Below are 25,322 nucleotides of genomic sequence, written 5' to 3'. Positions count from 1 at the left end.
ATACTGCCACTATAAATATACACAGTATACTGCCATCACTACAATATACATGTTTTACACACTCCTTTTGTTGTTGACATTTACAGGCTGTGTGCAAAATGCCACACTCTTCAAATTCATGCCAGCTATTATTTTTACGTCCAGTAGGTGTCCTGCTAGAGCAAATGAAGCTTCATGAAGCTTCGCGTTGGGGTGAACCAATTGGATGAAAAGCTTCAGTGCTTCATGGGGCTTCATCTGCCCATCACTAACTACTGGTAGAGACTGGCTTTAAATAGGGCCATCAATTTCCCTCCAATTGCCCAGCCAGTACCACTCACTCAAACTGAGGGACCTAAAACTCTACACAGATGATCTAAAAACACAAAACCTCTACACACTTCTAATATGCACATTTACACAACTAAATGGCAGTATTAAGGAAAGGAAAAACATTCAACAAATCCCTTTAAACCTTAACACCAACAAAAGGAAGCATCTCTATGGAAAAAGAAACCCCTCCACTTGGTTTGACCTGCTGATGTCATATGTGACATCATCAAGACTTTAAAATGAGGAAATGCCAGGCGGGTGTTTCCCCCACACCTGATCCTCACGAAGACTGAAGAGACAAACAAAGTAAGTATGAACAAATGACTTAATCTGTAACATAATAAAATATAAAGAAACATGTAATTTGTATTTGCCTTAATTTGCAGAATGTTTAATTTGCCGGCAACAAAACGCTTACACAAACAAACTCAGGATAGTGAGTGAAGCAATGTTATTTTACAAATAGCAAATCATAGCAAATACATAGAAACAGAATAATGTGTACAAAGTGCAAAAAAAAAAAAAGGCAAACACATATGGGACAAATGGAGAGCATTACAACTGCTCCTCCACTTTGTCACACCCCAAAGGTCAGAAAACATTTAAAGAGGCTTCCTTATCAAGAGCATCCCAGCACACACATCCCAACTGTACCTCCATAGTTTACACCTTTTTCATTGTAAACTGCTCCTTTATCTCACCATGTCAGAGGTCAACTGAAACCATGTCCAACTGAACCTCCAAAGGTTTTTAAACCTTTTTTTCTTTACATCCTACTCTTTTATCTCTGCATTTCAGAGGTCAACTGAAACCAGCCCCACCTATATAAAAACACCCTAATCAGACACACTGTATTTTTCCTCACTACTACAAAACAGCCCTCGCGAGCACAACACTTCGTTCAGCAGAACGGTCAGCAAAGCTAACAGTGTTTTTTTTTTAATTTTTTTTTAATTTATTTATTTTTTTTAACATGGACTTCATATATGGTAAGTAAAACAATACTATTATTGTATTTTTAAATTTATATCATAGCATATCATAGGATATTCAATCTGTTTTCTTTTCTAAAACAAAAGCCTAATTTTTAGGCGCTCGTCACAATAGGACAGCATACGTTTCACACAAGGCTGGTGTTTCTTCTTTTTTTTTTTTTAAATAGTCATGCGCTCACGCAAACCAGTTTGTTTTTTTTTCTACGATGTCTCATTGTTTTAGAAACAATCTTACCTGTTTCTTATATAGTAACATTTAAAATGTATGTTTCTGTCTTTCTACAGGATCACAGGCAGGTCAAACTACACCTCTAAAAAACACAAGGTATACACAGTGTTACACACATTTTAAATATAAGTATGTTTTGTTTAAACCGTGTATTAACTGTGCTTTTCCCCCGGGCATAGGGTCAATAAGCTGTCCAGAAAAACTTACAGAAGCGGGGGCGATAAGACCAAACCTTACGTTAGGTATGTATACAAGTCTCAGTATACATGTCAACCAATTTAAAGGAAAAAAGTTTAAATAATTACAAATGCTCTAATACACCAGGCCTGAGACAGAATACAGTGCGAGTGGGTGAGTATAGTCATAAATAAATCAAGACGCAAGCATATACGGTTTTTGAAATGATAGTGTGTGTGTGTGTGTGTGTGTGTGTGTGTGCATATATATTTATAATGTTTTTAACACACGTCTATCTCCACAGCAATCACACAACCCCTTCCCATGAGGTGGACCATGAAGACCCCTTGATGCTTTTGGAATATTTACGTGATATTCAACTCCCAGAACAACAACAAGAAGAAAAACCACAAGCTTTGTGCAACAGAGGAGACTCAGAGCCATTCTCCATCATACCCCAGAGTGAGTGCCTGCCTTGTGATTTCAGCGATGTTTTTGAGTACAGTCTATCAGATTTCAATATAGTTGACATACCCATCACGCCAGAATGTCTCAGAAACAACAGTGATTCAGACATAGGTTTTGAAGAAGGCTGCATAACAGACTCTCAAATATCACAGGCATATGACGCATACTTAAATGCTACAAGCACCTCTACTTCAGAACAGAGTCATTCTGCTTCAAAAACGATATACTATCTTTGATCGATGCTTGCCAAAATCAACAAGCAGTACAGAGGAACCTGCAAGAAATGGCAGCTAAACTCAACCAACAACAAGAAGCAGCACAGGGGGACCTGCAAGAAATTGCAGGTGGTCTAACTGGTATCACCCAGGCAATACACAATACCTGGGGTTTATTAGATCTCATTAGTAGCAGATTTTTAAATCGCTGACTTTTAAAATCCACACCATGGACCCACTCCGTAAATTATTCAAACACAATTTTGGTACCTTCACTCGGCTAAATGGTTTGACTTTGAGGCTTTTAACTAGTGGGCTGCGCAAATAATAAACAATTCAAAAGTTTGCATGCAAGACTTAATAGTGTCACTGTAGTAGGCAGTCTTGTGTCTAATGCACGTCCTTGCCCAACTCATTCTGAACCTGATGCTGTTTATATTGATGCTGCTGATCATGCAACCGATTCACATCCAGATTTGCCTGTTGCCATGGCTTCTGCAGGGACTGTTGTTACTCAGGCTACCACTGACTGTCTTATTACTGAGGCTTCTGTCACACCTGATCGGGGGTGTGCACCTAGCGTACATGCGTATCTGGGTGCTGCTGCAGCTGCTGCTGACGCATCACCACACAACCCCTCAAACAATGGAAATTCCTTAAGTGTTAACCATTCACAAACAGGTGCTGCAGTAGTCGAGCCCATTGTTCAGTTTGGGTCTGGCAGTCAGTCAACTTGGCATTAGAGAGATATCTAATTTCAACGCCCGAGACTTGCGTGAGCACCTTGATTTTAGGGACATAAGTCTTGATGATCCTGAACAACTGCCAGAAAGAGTTAGAAACTGCTTCGCCAATGTGATAGAGCTGTGGATGGATCTCAGCAGGGCTGTGTTCTGAATGTGGTCCTGCGAGGGCCCTCATTGGCTTCTGATGTTCAAGCTGTTTTAAATCCTGATGATCAGTATGACCTTGACCTGTTTCTCAACCAAATAGCTCAAGTTATGCAAAGTAATGACGAATCTATCGGTCATGTTGAATTAGAGTTTATTGTCACGGTTGCTCAAAACAGTAGCGATGGTGCTCGCTTAAAACTGGCAAACATCTCTTATGATGAGATTCTCTCAAAGAAGGGTAAACATTTGTACACACCAAACAACACACACAATTTGTGCTTCTCCCTTTGCATAGCACATTCATTAAATTCAACATCCCCTGAGCATGAAAAACTTGCTACTGCTAAACAGTTAAATGCTCAAGTAGGTCTATGCACTACAGCCAGTGTCATTCTCTGATGCCGGCAAATTTGAGAAACACCTAAACATTAAGGAAGTAATCTATTATCACGCAGCAGGGTGTAAACGTCTGCATAGGTTTTTCACACATGATGAGCCAAATCCAAACACTGTAATGATTGTACCTGCACAATGAACATTATCACCTGATTGAAAAGCCATCAGGTTTTCTTGGGGCATGCTATGTTTGTAATTTCTGTTACAACACATAGGAAGCACCGCTCTATCACAGCTGTAAATATAGATGCAACATATGTTTCACACTCTGTCATCACCACAGTGGTCCCACCGTGAAATGCAGTGACTGTAACCACATCTGCAAATCACAACACTGTTACCGACAACACAAATTACCAGAAATAAAACACAACATGGTCCCATGTGACAATATGAAGTATTGCATGAGTTGTGGTGTCACATATAAAGAATCAAAGAAATCACCACACAGATGTGTCCAGCCTAAATGTGAGCACTGACACGAGCCTAAATTAGCCAGGGACTCTGAGCATCAGTGTTTCATACAGCCTGTTGAAAAACGGAACCCTTGTGATGAATATATTTTATATGATTTTGAGACACGGTATCACAACGGCAGACATGGGGCCAACTTTGTGTGTGTGTGTCTGATCTGAAGGGTAACAAGTTCACATTTAATACATTAAAATGTGTGGAGGCGTTTGTGCAGCATTACAGACGTCCGAGGTTTCGTGGGTACACATTCATAGCCTATAATGCATCTGGCTTTGATAACTACATACTTCTGGAGTACTTTGTCATGCAGGGCATAACACCTACCGTCACAATGAGAGGGAGCCGTGTGATTCTGATGCATGACAGGGACTATGACCAGCGGTGGATTGATTCGTTCAGCTTTTTGCCCATGGGACTTGCCAAAATACCCTCTGCTTTAAGTTTTCATGACCTGCAGAAGGGCCATTTCCCACACAGATTCAACACGAGGGATAATGAGTATTGTGTTGGTCCGTACCCAGCCCCATCCTTCTATGGCTATGAGCGCATGTCTGAAAGTGGTAAGGTGAGTTTCATGGAATGGTATCAGACCGCCTCACAGAACCCCTTTGATTTTCAGGCTGAAGTCAGACGCTACTGTGTTAACGATGTTGATGTCCTGCGTAAAGCATGCACCAGATATTGTGACACTCTACTGGGTTGTACACAAGTTGATCCATTCATGTATACCACCCTGGCTGCGTTCAGTATGGGTGTGTGTATAAAACACTGTTTCTGCCTAGAGACACGCTCGCTCTCACGTATGATGGTGCATACGTTGAGCAGAATAAGACGTTTTCAAACGTCTCTATTGAATGGCTGTCCCACACTACCAACACAGTGATAAAACATGCTCTCAAAGGAGGCGAACAGAGGGTTGGGCCATATTTTTGTGGACTGCTTTGACCCCACAAGTAAGAGGGCTTATGAATTTGCAGGATATTTTCACCACGGCTGTGTTAAATGTTACCTGAAAGTGAAGCTATCCCACAGTGCAATCTAAAAAAGATTATCCTGTAGGACACCCTCAAATCATTTACACCAACTTTGACAGACTAGAAAATTATTTCGGTTTTGTTAAATGCACAGTCCTGCCTCCAAGAGGTCTTTTTCACACAGTCCTTCCCTACAGGTGCCATGGTAAACTGATGTTTCCGCTCTGCAGCATGTGCGCTGAAGACCAGAACCAGCACACAGCATGCGGGAACAGTGGGTCTCATTTGAGCTTGAAAAAGCTGTTGAGAAAGGATACTGGAATGTTTCTATTGATGAGGTGTGGCACTTCCCCAACAAGACTGACACAATGTTTAAAGACTATGTGAAAGCTTTTCTAAAACTTAAACAGGAGGCCTCAGAGTATCCAGAACATGTGAAAACACTTGACAAACGGCAACAAGTTCAGCTAATGTTCAGCGACCAGTACGACATGCCGCAGTTTTGTTTAATCTCTGACGACGTCGCCATGGTGAAGTGGCGCCACGCTGATGGTAGAGCATCCCGCGTGAAGAACATTAATGTCCTTGTGGGGGCCATGAAGACTTCAAGACACGCCAGACTCATGCTGTATGATTTGTTAGATAACTTGCAGCAGCGTGTGCTGTATTGTGATACAGACAGCGTCATTTTCACAGCACGCCCTGGCGACTGAATGACTGGGGGGATCTCACCAGCGAATTAGACTCTGGAAAGGGAGGTGTGGAGGATCACACAATAGAATTTGTTTCCGGTGGGCCAAAATGCTACGCGTATCACACATCGCTGGGCAAGACCCAGGTCAACTGTAAAGGTGTAACACTGAACGCACTAAACTCCAAAGTTGTCACCCACAAATCCTTAAGGTTTAGTTCACAAGTTGTAGCCAATCAGACACACGCCTAGTGGCTGTGTCTGATAATATCAAACGCGATAAAAAGAAGCTTCATTTGAAGAATGAAACCGTTGTGAAGAAGCTTAAAGTTGTCTACAACAAGCGCCGTGTGCTCCCAGACTATACTACACAACCTTATGGATTTTAAATTAGATCATGGGTTTGATGCCAGGTTGCAGCACCCGTTCAGCATGGTGGTCAGCGGTCCCAGTAACTGCGGCAAGACTTTTTTTTTTTTTTTTTTTTGTCAAAAATGTCATTGAAAATGCTTCCAGGATTATTTCACACAGCATTGATAACATTGTGTATATATGCTCATGCTGGCAGCCACTCTATGACCAGCTTCTTAAGATAAGATAAGAGACATAAACTTATACCGTTAACGGTATACCCAAATCTCTGGCTGATGACACCCTTCTGCCTACAGACAAGAATAATTTTTTAATTATAGACGATGTAATGAACGATGCCGCCAACAATTTAGAAGTACAAAATGTGTTCACAAAGTATGTGCATCATAGGAATTTGAGTTGTATATATCTGGTTCAGAATTTGTTTATTCAAGGAAAATCCAGAAGAACTATTTCCTTGAACACTAACTACCTAATATTGTTTAACAATCCTAGAGATAAATATCAAATCATGCTTTTAGGTAGACAAATGTTTCCTGGTAATACTAAATATTTTAGGGAAGCGTTTAATGATGCCACACCCACAACATATGGGTATATTTTAATAGACTATAAAGCCAAGACCCCAGATTATTTAAAACTCAGAACAAATTTGCTGTCATACCGTCTGGTTGTTTATATCCCAAAACAAAAAACAGTGAAGAGGTGAAAGGATGTCATCACGCATGCGGAGGAATCTGTCTCTGTTGGAGTTGATATAAAAGTCTCCACCGGCTCTATGCAGAGTTATTATTAGCAATGCTGGCTTGGATTTCATCAATGCATTGTGTGAGATAGCCTTTAACGTATTGCAAGGTAACATTCCGCTGACCAATCAGCAGTACAAACGGCTAAAAAAGAAAACATCTCTAATCAGACTGATTGCTGATAAAAACTTTGGTTGATTGTCTTTCTCTTTTTCAATCTGGAGGGTTTTTACTACCCTTATTAGGGGCTGCAATCCCTTTTATAACCAGTCTGATAGCAAACAGGTGACAATGGAGCATGTGCAAAAGATGTTTTTGGTGCCTCAACATCAGCTGGACTTATTGAAGCAACCGCAACAGCACACAGGCAACATCAGACAACAGGCTCAGAAAGACTTGGACAAGGAGATGCTTCAAGTGTTACAAGAATCAGACATAGATGTGTATGAGAAAGCTAAAAAATATGGCGATATTCTCCAAAGATACCTAACAGTTGTGAGACAAGGGGCCCGTGAAAAGAGTGTTTTGTCTTTATCACTACCGGAACAGTTTAACACAGATGTGCAAGTCCCACCTGCGGTCACCCCTCCTGTTTATGGTGATGTTGGGGTGAAGGATTTTATTGCAGAGAATGTTTTGACACACATACCTAAAAGGAGAAGGCGGAATGCAGAACTCATTCTGTCAGCTCTGAACCATTCGCCGGACTTGATTTCTTACAATGACAAAGGTGAAATTGTTGTTGATAAACGCACCATCCCGGGTTCACACATTTACGACCTGATTAAAGCTGTCACAACCACACACAGATCTATAGGCTGGACAGAGTTTTTAAAGGCTGTTTCAGATTTAAACATACCGTTATCAGCGTACATAGGACCATTGCCTTGTATAAAGAAGGTCACACACTGATTGACCCTTGTCAGTCCCACTGCGTGATAGTACATTTAAAGAAAAAATAAAGAATAAAAAATAAATTAAAGGGTGGTCCTGTTGAGTGGTTGGATTTTTGAATTCAGACTATATCTTATCACAGCTGTAATGTTGTTTATTTTTCTGCCAAAAATATTGACTGTTGTTTTTCTGCTGTAATTTGTTTTCACTAACTGCTGCGGTTAGATTGTTTTCTTTTATTATAGTTAATGTTTTTTCTTTTATCAATGTTAAATATATTTTTTGTTATTAATGTATTTTTGATTTCTTTATTACACTTGAAGCATGTATGATGTGACTGTATAATATATGCAACAATTTTTGATAATAAATACCATTGACTCGATTAAATCATGCTCTCATATTGTCTTTTATTATAGCCACTAGTACATATGAGTATCCACGTTGCACACACACATAATCGCTGCATACTGCCACAGGTTCTATGTTGTTGACAAAGCGACACACCAAGCCAGTGTTCCCCAGGCATTGTAGAAGAGTGAGTGTTTACAATAGCCATAGCCGGGAGTCCTTGAAGCTGTGCAATGGGTAGCTGATTGCATGGCTAACACACCTAGAAAATGTGTTTTTATTGATAATCCTGCCCATCACGGCTGATAGTTGTATAGTTTTTATAGTGTTCATGACAGTGTTTGTTGTCTCAATAGTAATCCAAGAGCACCTGTCTCATGTTAGCTATTTCAATGACTGAATCAAATACGGAATAGCACAAGATGTTCATTGTGCGGGGTAGTGGGTTTCTGAAATGGGTTTCAAGCCTCGCGTTCCCATTTTTAATTAACGATACATTGCCTGAATGTCCTTTGTCAGCTTCCAGATTGAAACAGAATAAAGTTTACCCGCTACCAAAGTCGTCACCAGTTATGGCAAGTAGTCTGTCCTTTAAATGTCTTCCAGCGGTTTGTATCAGCTGATAGAATTCTCTGGTATACTGTTTACTCTGGAAATTTGGCTGGAACGGTTTAGCAGGATAAGCCTGACCATCAGCATATAAAGAAATTAATTCTATATCACAGTTTTTGAAATTAAATGGATTACAGGTGAGGCTGCCTGTGTAAGCTTCGTTATCAATGAAGGCAATGATGACAAATTTAGGTATAAATAAATTGTCAGTAGTTATCATTCTTGCCCCAGCAGGTATGGAAAAAGTCTTTAAAGATACTCTGTCTATAGTGTATTTTGCATTTGCATGATGCAATGCCTTGCTGTGCGCAAGTGTGACGCTTGGTGAGACGCTTATGATGACAAATTTAAGTATAAATATGCCTTGCTGGTATAAATGAGACGCTTACTTTTTTGACAAACAGACTGGCTGAGACAATTTTAACTCTGTACGCATTGTCATCCGCTGTCATGAGAGCAAATTCGTCTTTATAGCGCACAAATTTCAGTGACAGATCTATTCCATTAAGTAATAGTTTTTTCTTGAAAAAACAGGTTTGCATGTACAGGCGCTATCAATTCAACAATGCTGCTATTCGCTGTATATCTGCCTCTGGTCACAAGGCCTTGGTTGTCCCCTTCTATGGATGTGTCATTCATGTGTGATGATGTATCCTTACAGAATAACCCGGTGCTGAACTGTGTGTCTAAAGTGTCCTTATTATAATTGATGACATTCTATCACACCTCTGTATGGATACGTGTTGGATGATTGGCTAGTGAGTCTATCTCCCAAATTAACATAGACTTGTTAGAACATCCAAGATAATTAACAAATCCTACATTTGCATCCCTAGTCAAGTTTGTGCCATCGGCGTTTGTGATTCTCACACGCGTGTAGATATATGTGTCGTTTAGATCCAGGTAATCTTCTCCAGACGATGAGATGTAAAACTCGATCGGGCCTCCGTCAGTGATTGCCAACACTGGAAGTATTTCAATAAATGTGCTTTTCTCAATGCTAGTCTGTGTGTAGGGAATGGTAAACCGGTCCAGCTCTGTTTTTACACATTCTCCAGATTGACTGTGTAACAGTGCCATTTAGAAAATGTCAAACGCTGTAGTTTTTGAACGACTGGCTCTGGGTTTTTTTTCACTCCGCGCGATGGTTTTGCTGGGTCTCCTGGCGGGTTTTGTGGTTTTACACTTGTTAGACATAGTGTGTCCTGTGGGTGGGGTCTTTGAAGTATTGGGCGTATACACATACACTCCGTTACCATCCTGCTTAGTGGTTGCGGGTTTGGTTATGTTGGATACGACATCAGACACTATGCCTGATGCGGCAGTTTTTAGGTGGGGTTTGACTATACTGACTCCTTTTCTAAACAGCGGTACTGCAAATCTAAACAAGCTGCGGAACAAGCCTCCCAGTCCAGCCCCATACTGCATGCTGGTGCTGATATACCCTCCAAGCTCTCCCCCAGCCTGATTCAGATAATACCGTACATATTTTGCTTCACCTGTGTTGTAAACAACCATCCTTTATTTTTTTTTAAATGCTGTCTTATCGGACAGAAGTGTAGCTTGACAAGCACCTTACCGTATAAAAAGGGTATGTGTTGATTCTGGTCGTCTTTCAAATCAATTTCTATGTCGTCAATTAATGTCTTTGACACGGGTGTGTAGTGTGGGCTGTCAAATTGTAAAATGGTTACGCGCCATCGTCGCGCATGGGCATCACCCACAAGTTGGTAATCAGTGATATCTGCATAAATAAACATGTTGTATTTTCTGCCATACAGTGGGGCAAAAAAGTATTTAGTCAGCCACCGATTGTGCAAGTTCCCCCACCTAAAATGATGACGGAGGTCAGTAATTTGCACCAGAGGTACACTTCAACTGTGAGAGACAAAATGTGAAAAAATAATCCATTAATTCACATGGTAGGATTTGTAAAGAATTTATTCGTAAATTAGGGTGGAAAATAAGTATTTGGTCAATAACCAAAATACAACTCAATACTTTGTTATTGCCAACAAAGGTTATGTTACAGAGGTCAAATGTTTACTATAGGTCTTTACCAGGTTTGCACACACAGTAGCTGGTATTTTGGCCCATTCCTCCATGCAGATCTTCTCGAGAGCAGTGATGTTTTGGGGCTGTCGCCGAGCAACACGGACTTTCAACTCCCGCCACAGATTTTCTATGGGGTTGAGGTCTGGAGACTGGCTATGCCACTCCAGGACTTTCAAATGCTTCTTACGGAGCCACTCCTTTGTTGCCTGGGCGGTGTGTTTTGGATCATTGTCATGTTGGAAGACCCAGCCTCGTTTCATCTTCAAAGTTCTCACTGATGGAAGGAGGTTTTGGCTCAAAATCTCACGATACATGGCCCCATTCATTCTGTCCTTAACACGGATCAGTCGTCCTGTCCCCTTGGCAGAAGAACAGCCCCATAGCATGATGTTTCCACCCCCATGCTTCACAGTAGGTATGGTGTTCTTGGGATGCAACTCAGTATTCTTCGTCCTCCAAACACGAGGAGTTGAGTTTATACCAAAAAGTTCTACTTTGGTTTCATCTGACCACATGACATTCTCCCAATCCTCTGCTGTATCATCCATGTGCTCTCTGGCAAACTTCAGACGGGCCTGGACATGCGCTGGCTTCAGCAGCGGAACACGTCTGGCACTGCGGGATTTGATTCCCTGCCGTTGTAGTGTGTTACTGATGGTGACCTTTGTTACTTTGGTCCCAGCTCTCTGCAGGTCATTCACCAGGTCCCCCCGTGTGGTTCTGGGATCTTTGCTCACCGTTCTCATGATCATTTTGACCCCACGGGATGAGATCTTGCGTGGAGCCCCAGATCGTGGGAGATTATCAGTGGTCTTGTATGTCTTCCATTTTCTGATGATTGCTCCCACAGTTGATTTTTTCACACCAAGCTGCTTGCCTATTGTAGATTCACTCTTCCCAGTCTGGTGCAGGTCTACAATACTTTTCCTGGTGTCCTTCGAAAGCTCTTTGGTCTTGGCCATGGCGGAGTTTGGAGTCTGACTGTTTGAGGCTGTGGACAGGTGTCTTTTATACAGATGAGTTCAAACAGGTGCCATTCATACAGGTAACGAGTGGGGGACAGAAAAGCTTCTTACAGAAGACGTTACAGGTCTGTGAGAGCCAGAGATTTTCCATGTTTGAGGTGACCAAATACTTATTTTCCACCCTAATTTACGAATAAATTCTTTACAAATCCTACCATGTGGATTCATGGATTTTTTTTTTTCACATTCTGTCTCTCACAGTTGAAGTGTACCTCTGGTGCAAATTACTGACCTCTGTCATCATTTTAAGTGGGGGAACTTGCACAATCGGTGGCTGACTAAATACTTTTTTGCCCCACTGTATATGTCTGCAGGATGTGGGGCGTATGTGTTTTTATAATGAAGTACTTCTGTTTTGAATCCTAGGATTTCTGCCAGTCTCCCTCTAAATGTGAGAACACTGCCTTTAGGCCCCATAACACTGACATAGTTACTAACTGGGCTGTATTGTGTTTTAATGTCACTGCACTGTGCTGAATGAATGACTGCAGAGCTATGTCGTCTGGTTAATCACGCATCGATGATGTCTTCTTCTGAAATCCATGAATTAAAGCTTGCAGGCCATCCTAACCATTTTACTAGAGCTATCTTTTTCCGGGCCACTTTTTTTCTAGCCAATATGCTTTCAATATTTTGTTTTTATCAACAATCACGCGCTGTATTTCAGGCTCATAAAATGTACCTCTTTGTTGAGAAATGTTTGATGTTATCAGAATACTTTATTGATCCCGATAACTTCAAACATTTCTCAACAAGGAGGTCGCTTTATCGCTTCTATAGCTGTTTAACGGTTGTATTATAAAACTCTTTACCTTCATCTGTTTCTAGTTTCATAGGGATCCTTCCCTCAGTAAGTATATCCTCAAAAGCGGCTGATGCAGCAGTCCCTGTCTTGTTTGTGAGGCATCTAACCCATGCATATTTTGAGAATACATCTATACATGTTAGCAGGTATCTAACATTATCAATATCTGCCATATATTCAGACATATCAACCAGATCGGCTTGAAACTGTTTGTCGATTCGCGAACGAAATGGCTCTTAGAGCCGGGTCTTTGACGTGAACGACGCGAGCCGGCTCATCGCGAGGCATGTTTTTTTTTTTTTTTTTTCTTTCTCTCACCCTCTCTCTCGCACTTTTTTTTTTCGCTTCACTCAGCATGCGAGCCTTGTGCTTTACGCTGGAAAGAGGGGGGTGGATGGTAGTTACACTCAGTAACACAGGAACAGAGCCAGAGGGAGAGACAAAGAAAGAGAGCCAGGGACAACAACGTCACATTAGAAAGGTATAGTAATCATCCACAACTATTTTCGGTTGCAGATGATAAAGGATTCAGAAAGTTTATTCATGCAGGTCCATATGACAGAATATGCAGCTTCTTTTTGTTTTCATATTATAATTTATATTTAATTGTGTTGTGGTTTGCAGTGTTTTGTGTTGTTTCACTTTAAATTTGTAAAAGGAAAAAGCTGAAAATTGAAATAGTTAAAAGTTGAAATGTGAATAGTTGATTTTTGTATTATATGATTTATTTATTACATTTTATGTGGAGTGAATAAATAAAATTATATTTACGGTGGCCCCTAGAGACAAAGCACATTCAAACTCCAAAGCACGTACAAAACACAACAGAAGTGCTCCAGGATGCTAGGGGCAGTGTTGAAATTTTGTTACCTAGTGGCTACACAAGCCAGCAAGTACCAACGACTGGATTTGGTGTGTGGTAGTAACAGGTAACTGAACTTTTTTTATTTTTTTTTTATTTGACTATATATGAATGCTTGTGTATAAATACACAAACAATACACACATGCTTTCATGCTTTGAATTGTGTAATTTAAGTGATCTAGGTAGCTCTGCTTTGGAAGTTCAGTTCATGCTAGAAATGTTTTTTGGAGTTTGTATGTGTTTTGTCTCAAGAGGCCACTGCATATATTTATATATAAACATAAATAAAACCACTTTTTTTTTTTTTTTTTTTACATTAGTAATTCCTTTTGTGCATAATTTTATATTATTGTTAATAATAAATTAATTAATGCAACAAAACAACCTGAAGAGCCGGTTCGGAGCCGAAAGAAATCCCATCACTACTATACATAGCTTATTTAAACTGGCCAAGCCTGCAGGATGGGCCGGATCATGATAAATTTTAGACAAGGTGTTTTCCATGATGAATGCAAGACACAAATGACTAAGATGCTGGTGTTAACATGTCTTTTTATTTCATTCACACAGACAATGAATACTGAACAGCATACATTAAACCATGTGTCACCCAGCCCTGTAGTTACCAATCATGCGAAGCATGGCTGGTTTAACACGACGGGCATAACGACTTGCTTCTAACAGTTGTGCAATATTGTCATTAATTGTGCATACTATATGTTGTGATGATCTCAGTTCGGTCATGGTGTGTTCTGCAAGCCTGCGGAATTGTGTTCCAGTCCCAGCGACTGTGTATGAGCGTACAAACAGGTGAATGGCTGGGATGAATCGGTCTGTCTGGAGCCTTATCATCACATTGTCATAGTAGGTGTCAAAGAAATACTCTACCAATTCAAGCAAGCAGCTGTGTTGCACCTGACTGGGATGACCTGTTTGACATCCGTAGCATGTGTCCTGTAGAAAGTCATTTAGCACCAACATCAGTAGGTGGTGGGTTGCAAGCTTGATGTCGATTACCGTTTCCTCACACAGACCTGATCAAGTCTGAGAGGTCCCACGCATGCATGTCTCCCTCTCTAAAATGAAAACAATAAAAAGAGGTTATAATTTGTTGCACAGACACACACACACACACACACCCACCCACCCTACCATTTGGTTTATTTAGTTGTCAGACGGCCTTATGATTTTAGGTTTGCACAGGGTAGAAGGCAAGCCAGTCTTCGGACAAGTCGCAAAATCATCAAAAACCAGGCGTTTTCTAATACCCTCCTACGCAGTGTTGAGCCTATGTTGACAATGGTGTTGTCAATCTGGCTAAACAGACGCAGCATAGCTCTCCAGTCGCACCACTGTATAAAAAAAATGTCCTTAAACCATATAGTGCTCTCTTCTATGCTTAGAGGGTAAGGATTTAACCTCCAGTTTTCAACCCCTCTGGCAGCAATAAGACTTTCCCTGTCATCACATACACTGAGAAAAATAAAGTCATCGGGCTGCGGTTGAAGCGATCAGCCTCAACCCTGTAAAGCTCAGGGCCTGTTGGACTGTTCCACTGGGAAACATACAGCATCTCTGGGAAGCCCACATTGTCCAAGCCCGCACAAACAACGGTGCGAAAGAGTTTCCAGTTTTTAGTAGACATGACTTGTGACTCCCCCCAAAACAGTCCCTCACCACAATCTACATGAAGTATAACTGCACCACTGGTATATTTAACGGTATACACATACTCATTACTGCCTCGATATTCTAACTTAAATTCAGCCCCATCTACGGCGTTTTCACAGCGTTGCTTTTTACGATGAGGGCCCCTCATATTCATATATATATTCATATATATTCATATATATATATATATATATATATATATATATATATATATATATATATATATATATATATATATATATATATATATATATATATTATTTCACCCCAAGTCCAGCACCCTGAGGCTGTACGCTAAGCGGAAGGAAGGGGGCCGGGGACTGGTGAGTGTCAGCACCACAGTCCAGGATGAGACAACGAACATCCAAGAATACATTGGGAAGATGGCCCCAACTGACCGAGTGCTCAGTGAATACCTCAGGCAGCAGAAACCCAAGAAAGAGGAGGGAGACGAGGAACCATCATGGAAGGACAGGCCCCTGCACGGTATGTACCACCGGCAGATAGAGGAGGTGGCTGATATCCAGAAATCCTACCAGTGGCTGGACAAAGCTGGACTGAAAGACAGCACAGAGGCACTAATCATGGCAGCACAAGAACAAGCTCTGAGTACAAGATCCATAGAGGCTGGGGTCTATCACACCAGGCAAGACCCCAGGTGCAGGCTGTGTAAAGATGCCCCAGAGACAATCCAGCACATAACAGCAGGGTGCAAGATGCTAGCAGGCAAGGCATACATGGAACGCCATAACCAAGTGGCCGGCATAGTGTACAGGAACATCTGTGCCGAGTATAACCTAGAAGTCCCGAGGTCAAAATGGGAGATGCCCCCAAGGGTGGTGGAGAATGACCGAGCTAAGATCCTGTGGGACTTCCAGATACAGACGGACAAAATGGTGGTGGCTAACCAACCGGACATAGTGGTGGTAGACAAACAGAAGAAGACGGCCGTAGTGATCGATGTAGCGGTTCCGAATGACAGCAATATCAGGAAGAATGAACACGAGAAGCTGGAGAAATACCAAGGGCTCAGAGAAGAGCTCGAGAGGATGTGGAGGGTGAAGGTAACGGTGGTCCCCGTGGTAAGCGGAGCACTAGGTGCGGTGACTCCCAAGCTAGGCGAGTGGCTCCAGCAGATCCCGGGAACAACATCGGAGATCTCTGTCCAGAAGAGTGCAGTCCTGGGAACAGCTAAGATACTGCGCAGGACCCTCAAGCTCCCAGGCCTCTGGTAGAGGACCCGAGCTTGAAGGATAAACCGCCCGCAGGGGCGTGCTGGGTGGTGTGTATATATATATATATTGTTATGACCCAGTGATGTGTATGTTGGTATTGTGCATCCCACCGGAGGATGGTTGGTGGTATTTTCCCTTTTCTTTCTTTTTCCCTCTCCTAGAAGGTGGACACCTAGGCGTGGCTGCTAAGTATCCGGGTGGAGTCTTTACCTATCCTCGGACTGGATAATTGATGGACCACCTCCAGTACTTAACGTCCGGATGACAGACACCTGGCAGTGCTTTTGGGGAACCCCGTTGACTCGATCACGGAGTTGTGTGTGTTGTTATTGTAGTGCAGGCTGGAGTATTCACGTGTACCTCTAGCCTTGCCATGTAAATAATTGTAAATAGGTTAACAAGTGGCGGTCACTTTTTTTTTTGTACCTTTGCTGTATAACTTTCACTGTCGCAGCCTAGTAGGCGTGAGAAGCCGTTTCTTTTGTTGAACAAGTTTTCTCCTGTTTTTCGTTAGGTAATTAGGTAAGAGACTTGTCTTTTGTTTTGTTTTTCTTTTTTTCTAGGGAAGTGTAGGGAGTGGGTTTTAGGGGGTTTTGTTTATTGTTTTGGCATTGCTCACTGCCGATGAAAATAAATGGCTGCTTAAATACTTGACAAAGGTGTCTTTGTTGGGGTTTGTGCGTGGGTGGGAAGTGAGTGGGGCAAAACTTTTGTTGCGTTTGATTGCTTGCCGGGACCAGAACGTAACAATATTAAATAAATAATATTTTGTAACTTCTGTCAGTGCTGTGCTTTTTGGAAACCGAATTTCCCAGAGGAACCCACCCGAGGGATTAATAAAGTTTTATCTTATCTTATCTTACATGAGGTGGTTGTGGCATTAGTAGAAAATTTTAACAGATCTTTTTAACCTGTTAAATAGAAGTTTACTTCATTATACTTTCACCAATTCACTCAACCTGCAAATCTTAACTTCAGATACTAATAACAACCATACAAATGTAGAAAACTGATTTCCCTTTGACTTTATTGAACAGTTGAAATTTTCACATTACTGTTGCATTAAACACACTCTTACTTTGTATGTGTACTAAACCTCACTTTAATCAGCAATATGCTCAGGCTATGCAGGTATATTTCACTGCTGACCACAAAGTTGATGTTTCTGATTAGTGGACAACCTCAGTGAGTCCTTTTTAAAGCTCTTTTCTTGTAACAGCATTCATACACTTGTAATAGGACGAAGCATATGGAACAAGTTGTTTTAAGTTCAGCCTATAAACTGACAGATGGCTGCTTTTGTTAACATTCAAATTTTATGTGTTCACAATGAATTGGCTCTAGCATCCAGCTGTACCGAATGGAACATACACAAGCTATATCAACTTATAGAGATGCACACTGAAGCTGAAAATGCACAGCTTGTTCAGTTACAAAAACAATATGTAAAAGATCTGGGTTATCTGGGTCACTCTCTCAGATGTGACTGTCTTCAGTCTCTTTGTAACCTGTAAGAGAATAAAAAATTAAAAATGGTAGAAACCATTATTTGTGATGCATATTATATACTACTATTCACTTCATAGAGCAGTTTCAATTTTTGTCATGATACATGTTCAGTCATCCAGTGAATAAATCCCAAAAGGCTAATTCTGGTCATGGTAATCATACCAAGACCCTTTAGACTTTTATGAGTAATCCTCTTTTGTGTCAGGGGTTGCTGTGTGGATGTGGAGAAGAGGGACCCAAACGCAGGACTAGTGGTGAGGGTTAAGGGTGTTTATTGTAATTTACGAATGAAGACAGCAGGAGATGGCTGACTGAACTGAACACACGGCAATGACAACATCAATGAGAAGACTGTGAACAGAAGGAAACTAGAACACAATGCACAGAGACTGACAAAGGGCTGACATAATAAAACAGGACGTGTATATATGGAAACTAAAAGTAGAACATGACTAAACTGAAAACACGGGGTCAACGACACAGGAACCCTGACATTTTGTCTGCATCTGAGGCTGAATCGCAGGTGGTTCCTGTAATCAGCGATCTTACATGCTGTTTGTTCATACTGATGTGCCAAAGTGGGTTAAAATGGACAGAATCAACCTTTTGGCATGGACATTTCTGAGGTCAGGTGGTAATTGTTTCTGGTGGATCAAGCAAACAGTTTCATACTTATATCTTGGAGGCATTGTCTAATATACTGTAACGGACTGGTTTACAAGTTAGTTTTCCTGTTGTTTTGGCATTGGCTATGGTCTACAGTAGCCTGTGTTACTGGTATTAATAAACAGCCAGTAAACACAATACCAATCGTCTCTGTCTTCTGTCAGAGGGATGCTACAATACTGTAGTTTTGGATTTTTACAGCTTGTAAGACTGCAAATACAACTATGAGAGCTGCAGAACAACAAGAAATACAGAAAGCTGTCTAAACCTAAGGTCTTAGAAACAGCCAAGGAAAGACTCACACCCTTGGCTCACCATATAGATAGAAGCCGGGGGAATAAACTCTCTCTCTACTGAACCATCCAAGGTGTTCTCTTAGTGGCAGGGGAACAATATGAGAACAGAACCAACCCACCTGAGTCCAGTAACCATCACAGTGGAAGCTGTCCAAGAAAGAGTCATAGGCAGCACCATTCCAGGCTGTTACATTGACATGGCAGATGTTTCCAGTAATGCTAACTGTACTAGTGCAAACCCACATATGGTAGTGTTAGTGAGGGCCAGGGGTTGCACCCACGTTCTGAAACAATGTGGCGTTTAGAGGTGGATTTGGAGGTTCATCTTTATATAACAATGGCTGGGATGTTGACTTGCTTCAAATTGTGGGCAACTGGAAGCAAAATCTTTTAAAAATACTGGATTCTTGTTCAAAGGGAACACTCTCATACAGACAGCCCAGCAGTGTGAGATGCACTGGTCAATATTGTCTGGACGTTGACTGTGAATGAATGATGGTAACAGTACACCTATCTTTCTTGGCTGTCAAACGATTGGTGTCTTTGCTCCACCATTTGACAGCCAGAAGAGGCAGACCCAGACCAGAAGTCCACATTTTGAGAATCTCTATCTAATATATCTAAATGACGGTTTGAATAAAAAGAAAAAAAAAAACGATATTAGAGAAGGAACATAAACCACCCACATGTTCATGTTAGCTTCTTAATACTGATACATTTAAAATATAATCCAGTCTAATTTAAATTTTTTTAAAAAGTTCTAGTTTTTTAAACCAGCCATTCCAGTTTGCACACGACAAATTACTTAGCATCCCACCCCCACATTTACAAATAAAAATTATTTGTAAAAGAATTAAAAACCTATTTTAAAACATCTCATCTACCAACAGGGAAAGTATGACAGGGCCATTAATATATTGGTCATTGTAGCAGACTGGCACTGAAATGATGGAAATGGAAGCGTTTTTTTAAGCACGGCAAACATCGCAAATTTACTCAGGCACATTTTGGATACCCTTTAAATTCACTTACATATTCTCATTTTCTGCTGCTACTTTAAAGAAATGCATCTCTGTAATGTCACTTTGTGTTCTGTTAACTCCCCTTGTCTACAGCATCAATGTGTCAAATATAAGCTTTTTCATTATGACCCAATCTGGTCTTTTGTGAGCCATTTCCTTTTTTTCATGTGAAAATCAATCATGATGTGGGGGTGGAAAATTGTGATGTAATAATTAAGAGTAACTAAAAGTAAATTAACAGTAACAGATTGTCAAATGTTTACTGTAATTACTTAAGATCAGGCCCAGAGGCACTGAGCACCACCTTCCACCATCAAAATCAAATTCCTTTCTTGGCTTTTCATGGTTTCATTAACTCTCTTTCAGCTTCTAAATTTTGTTTTCAGACACAGTCTAACACTGGCCATGCAGATAGTCTCACCTTTGGCTTTATTGAACAGCTGAGGTTATCACAGTTCTGGAAGACAAAACAAGCTACAACTTATTCTGTCTGTGTACTAAACCACACTTTAATTAAAGATATGCTTTATATCAAACTACAAAATCATATTTTACTCTTGACCACGCAGCTGTTTTGGAAAAGGCAACGCAACACTCAGATTAGCAGTTCACCACAGTGAGTGCCTGTGAGCTGCAACCATACATATGTGAAAAGAGAAAGCAGAAGCCACAAGTTAGCTTTAATTAGATGTAAACGTAGAGAAAAGCAGAACAGTGTCTGTCTTGGTAACTGAACGTTCTACGTACTTTGAACCACATGGGTCTATTTAACTGAATGCACACAAGCTATAACAGTTTATAGACATGCAAACCAAACTCAGTGTACAATGTGTACAACTTCTTCAGTTACAAAAAAAACAATACAGTATAATTCTGGGTTGTTTTTACTCTCTGTTAGTTGAAATTATGTCTTTATTCAGCTCTCTCAGCAACCTGTAGGACACACAGAAATGACAAAAAAGAATATTTTATACATTTATTTTCTTTCTTTACTTTTAATGATGGAAAGAAATTGCTTTGGTGCATATTACACACCAATGTTTAACTTAAAACAGAATGAATATATTTGACCTGAAACATTAGCATTCTTATTGTCTCTGGTGGGTCAAGCATTAATTCTGCATTTGTATTATGATAGGATCATTTTACACATGACTTCTGAAAGGATGAAACCTCACAAAGATATACAGTGGAATCCCAGCTTACGAATTTCCCATATATCAAAAAATTCAAGTTACGAAGGCACTTAACGGCAATATTTCAGCCCATTACGAAAACTTAGGAAAGACCTTCGGGAACTAATTAATTTCATAAGTCGGGATTCCACTGTGTGTGTGTGTGTGTGTATGTATGTATGTATATATGTGTATATATAGATATATAGATATAGATAGATATAGATAGATATAGATAGATATATAGATAGATATAGATATATAGATAGATATAGATATATAGATAGATATAGATAGATAGATAGATAGATTCGTTATCTATGTTTATTAGTATTTACTGACCATTGCGCATTATCTGAATGTGACAAATCAGGAACTATTATTGCCAATCTTACCTATGATATTATAGAATAGAAGGGATCTGCTGATACAGGTTGGTTGATACATGTTGAGGGCATTCTTGTGATGGGTCCCGGTTCTGCTTCAGCAACATATGGAATTAAATCAGTTGTTAGCCAAAATGTTTATTTCATAAAACATTTATTTCGCTATATGCAAGGTGCTGCTAACAGGGCTAACAAAAAAGGTGAATCTCTAATGGCGTTTCTGCTTTCTATTTGCCTGGCAGTTCCACTTTGATGAGAAGAAAATGTATTAGCCCAAATGGCACACCACCTGTAGGAGATGTCTTAGGGATCGGGTGTAATTTATGTTGGGAGGCGGTAAAGGGCAGTGCCCCTGGTGGTCCATGGTTAAGGGGCTATGGAATTTTAACTCTAGTTGTCTTCAGTGAAAGTCAATGTGGAGAGCAGAGTATTCTTTTTATCCTTCTGCCTTACTGATTATCAGAGGGTGTCTTGTTGTTTCAGTACCTTCTTGAAGTTGCTTCTCCACCTGGCAATTCTATTGTCCTACTGACAGACATCAGTTCTTGTGTGGGCAATGAGATCTGGAGAGGCATGACTGTGACTCACTCTGAACCAGAGTGGTGTTTTGTTCATGAACTTCTGTGCAAATCACAGTTTGCCCATAAAAAAACACCATGCTCTAGCATAAGGGATTTCATAATTTGCAGATCCAGGTCGAGACTCATGATCAATTTTTCAGTCATGATCAGATTTGGGTCTGTATTGTCTGGAAACGTGGGTAATGAGAGAAAGAGCTGAGCTCTCAACTGATCACCACCTGGTGGTGAGTTGGATTAGTTGGTGGGAAAGGACACTGTAACATACGGCTTTCTGCAGGATTTTACAGCATTTCAAGAGAAGCTGGGTACACTGAGAGTTCAGTACTTCTGTTGTTCAGGTGACTGTACATTTAATAGGTTGCTGCCCGCTGTGGTGGTAATCCCTGAATTGGTTTCACTGAGTAAGTTTTTATTTCTTTATACAATAATACTAAAAACATTGTGTGTTCTGACCTGTTTGATCCTCGATCAAACTATATTCCTTTGCTGACAGACAGAGTGATGCTGAAACAGAAGAAAGTAAACAAAAATGTATCATTATATAGCCATAAAAAAATAGATATTGTCCAAAATGAATTAATAAATAAATTAGATCCAGACATTACCACACAAGAAAATAAATATTAAGAGAGAAAACACAAGCATAGAAAAGAAAACAAACAAAAGATACAGCATAAATTACCTCTGTTTTTTCTTACAACAGCATGTGTTTCTTTCACTGCATTCACTGTACTGGCTTCTGTTGAAACTGGGGGAAAAAAGAACATGCAACGACTACTTCTAAATCATTTAGGTTGCCCCATGTGAATTTAGCTTAAGTCACTTTAATTAATACAAACCTCTAATAGGAAATTTCAGTTTTATTCTAGATATTAAACCAGTGTTTTACTATTACTATTACAATAATATTGAAACAGTGTTTGTTTTCTTACCTGTTTGATCCTCGAATGAGCGAGAATCATCTACCTTTGTTGACTGACAGAGTGACACTGCAGTAGAAGAGGGGAAAAACAAAAAAATAAACAACAAAAAAAAACAAAAAACTTTTTTTTGAATAAACTTTAAATTAGCACATTTTCTATGTAGCAATTGTTACACTGCAGTGATTCCGTCTTTCTAGTGCTTAAAATAATATACTTCTGAATGAACAGAACTGCATTGCTTGTAGCAAACCAAAATCCATGAACACAAAATTATGTGAAATGTTTTTCTTTTTCTTTTTTTTTTTTACCTCCGCCCTGGCGACATTTACCAAAGTGATGCAGTCCCACCACCAACAACAGAGCACTCAATGAAATAGTGGCAATGATCCAAGATGTGGCACATGGCATCTTGTTGAGACTTTCTGAATGAGTTGTTGAATGTTAAAGAGTTAAAACATAAACAGGGGAACATAAACAACCCTAAATTTTCATTTATACTTCTTTATAGTGCAACACTGTTTAAAATTTGACATATCTGCATTCAAAACTGAAAAAAACAACAACCCACAAACCTTACTTCACATTTGATAATATCAGAAGGTATATTTTGCACATTTCATAATATTTATTTTTTTATATTTCATAATATTTCTAAAACACGAATAGATTCAACGGCTTTGCTTAAAAATCAATGATTGAAAATGTGTCTACATTTCAATTACATCACACGCCTGCACCAACCTTATATTAAAATGTAACACAAAAGATACCATACACGGTTCCTCCACATGACTTAGCTCAGAATTACAAAGTGATGCAGTTGTAATAGTACTGCCATTAAAAAAGAAAGAAAAAAAGATATGACCTCTTCAGGGTCTTACCTGTGACACTGAGCCAGCTCTCCAGTGACTGTCCACCTCCTGAGATGTTGAACGTGTAAAGTCCCTCATCTGACTTTGAAACTCTGTGGATTATCATGTCTTCTGTGGCGCTGCTGTGAACATGAGCTCCATCTTTATAAAAATTAGAGGTGAAGTTGGAGGAAACACTTTTGTTTTTGCAGCGAAGAGTCACAGCTTCACCCTGCATCACAGGAACAGCAGGACTCTCCAGGACCACAGATCCAGCTGAATGACAAGAATCTAAGATTTAGTTGCTGTGAAATTTATTTAAACTAAGTTTGAAACAAAATGTTGTCCCGGTGCAAACTTACCAGTAACAGTAATGTTGATGCTGTCGCTTCTGTTTGCTCCTTTAGTCTCACACCAGCGCTCTCCACCGTCATCTGGATACACACTTTTTATTATGCACAATGATCCTGCTTTTCCCTGGTTGTTGTGACTGCATGAGTTTATTTTCCCTTTGGAATTATGCACAACTTCCCAATAAACAGCATCCTCACAGTAAAATATCACTGATTCATATTCAAAGAACTGCAATCTGTTTGGAACGATACGAAGAGAAACTGCATCTGTGAAAAAGAAAAAAAGAGAAAGGTACAGTTTAGACTTGTACCAAAACTGCTGTGGTTAAACAATGGAAAAAAAATAACACTTGAGTAAATGAAAGCAAATTAACTGAAGAAGTGACTCATGACTCCGACTGATTACATGTACCAAATGTGCAGGTTCACTAGAAACAGAACATATTCTTTCCATACTTTTTATACATTGTCTGCTCCCCGAAGCAGAAAATAGTAAACATCATTCATATCAACAAGCAAATGTATGATACACACCAACTTCCTGGTAATGTGTACACAGCAGGATCACTAAGGAGACAAAAAAGAAAATAGAGTTTACAAAAAAACTCTTGTTGGCTCCCACAGCTGCTGACAAAGGTATCATAGCATCTCATAACTACTGTAGTTTAGTTTTTATGTGGAAATAGACGTGGTACTTACATAATTTGATGCACATAGCTCTGACCTCCATGATGCCGTGCTGCTGACTGTGTCAGCACGTGACAAATGTAAAAGCAATGAGCAGGGGCGTTTTCCTGTGTGGCTTCTTTCTGCACTTAAAGCAATGCTAAACCTTTAAAAAGAACTTTCAAAGAAGTTGTTGCCTTCAAGTTACCAGCAGTGTTTCACTTCACTATGAAAGAGGCAACAAAGACAGAATAATGCTGCGTTCAATACTTTTAATCGTTTAATATTTATTTATTAGTGATGTTTACTTTATACTTTTATGTATTAGCATACTAACATACATTTATTTGTACTAAAAGATTTGAGTAGTAGAATCACCAAAACTGAAGTAGTAATAATAATAATAATAATAATATAATTAGATTTACTAACCCTAACAT

The 25,322-nt window shown here is 39.9% G+C and overlaps 1 protein-coding gene and 1 long non-coding RNA gene across 3 annotated transcripts; one reads left to right on the top strand and one right to left on the bottom strand.

Moving 5' to 3' along the window:
* The first annotated feature begins 565 nt into the window (after nucleotides 1-565).
* Nucleotides 566-24,322, top strand: LOC113019645 (uncharacterized). 2 transcript variants are annotated; one of them, XR_003272070.1, is made up of 6 exons: nucleotides 566-618; nucleotides 1,593-1,632; nucleotides 1,716-1,778; nucleotides 1,861-1,887; nucleotides 2,018-2,175; nucleotides 24,271-24,322. It is a non-coding gene; the product is annotated as an uncharacterized LOC113019645 (long non-coding RNA). The 2 variants fall into 2 exon arrangements; XR_003272071.1 differs by lacking the exon at nucleotides 1,861-1,887.
* LOC113019639 (uncharacterized) lies at nucleotides 20,823-25,322 on the bottom strand. Its single transcript, XM_026163405.1, has 11 exons — nucleotides 25,315-25,322; nucleotides 24,916-24,962; nucleotides 24,751-24,783; nucleotides 24,226-24,483; nucleotides 23,894-24,139; nucleotides 23,321-23,443; nucleotides 23,022-23,078; nucleotides 22,772-22,837; nucleotides 22,543-22,593; nucleotides 21,518-21,600; nucleotides 20,823-20,880 (listed from the first exon to the last, which is right to left on the bottom strand). The coding sequence occupies exons 1-10, from the start codon at nucleotides 25,320-25,322 to the stop codon at nucleotides 21,518-21,520; spliced, it is 972 nt and encodes a 323-aa protein (XP_026019190.1). The 3' UTR covers nucleotides 20,823-20,880.

Source organism: Astatotilapia calliptera, chromosome 3 (assembly GCF_900246225.1).
Source record: "Astatotilapia calliptera chromosome 3, fAstCal1.2, whole genome shotgun sequence".
Classification (NCBI taxonomy): Eukaryota; Metazoa; Chordata; class Actinopteri; order Cichliformes; family Cichlidae; genus Astatotilapia; species Astatotilapia calliptera.
This window is presented reverse-complemented; position numbering and strand designations above follow the sequence as displayed.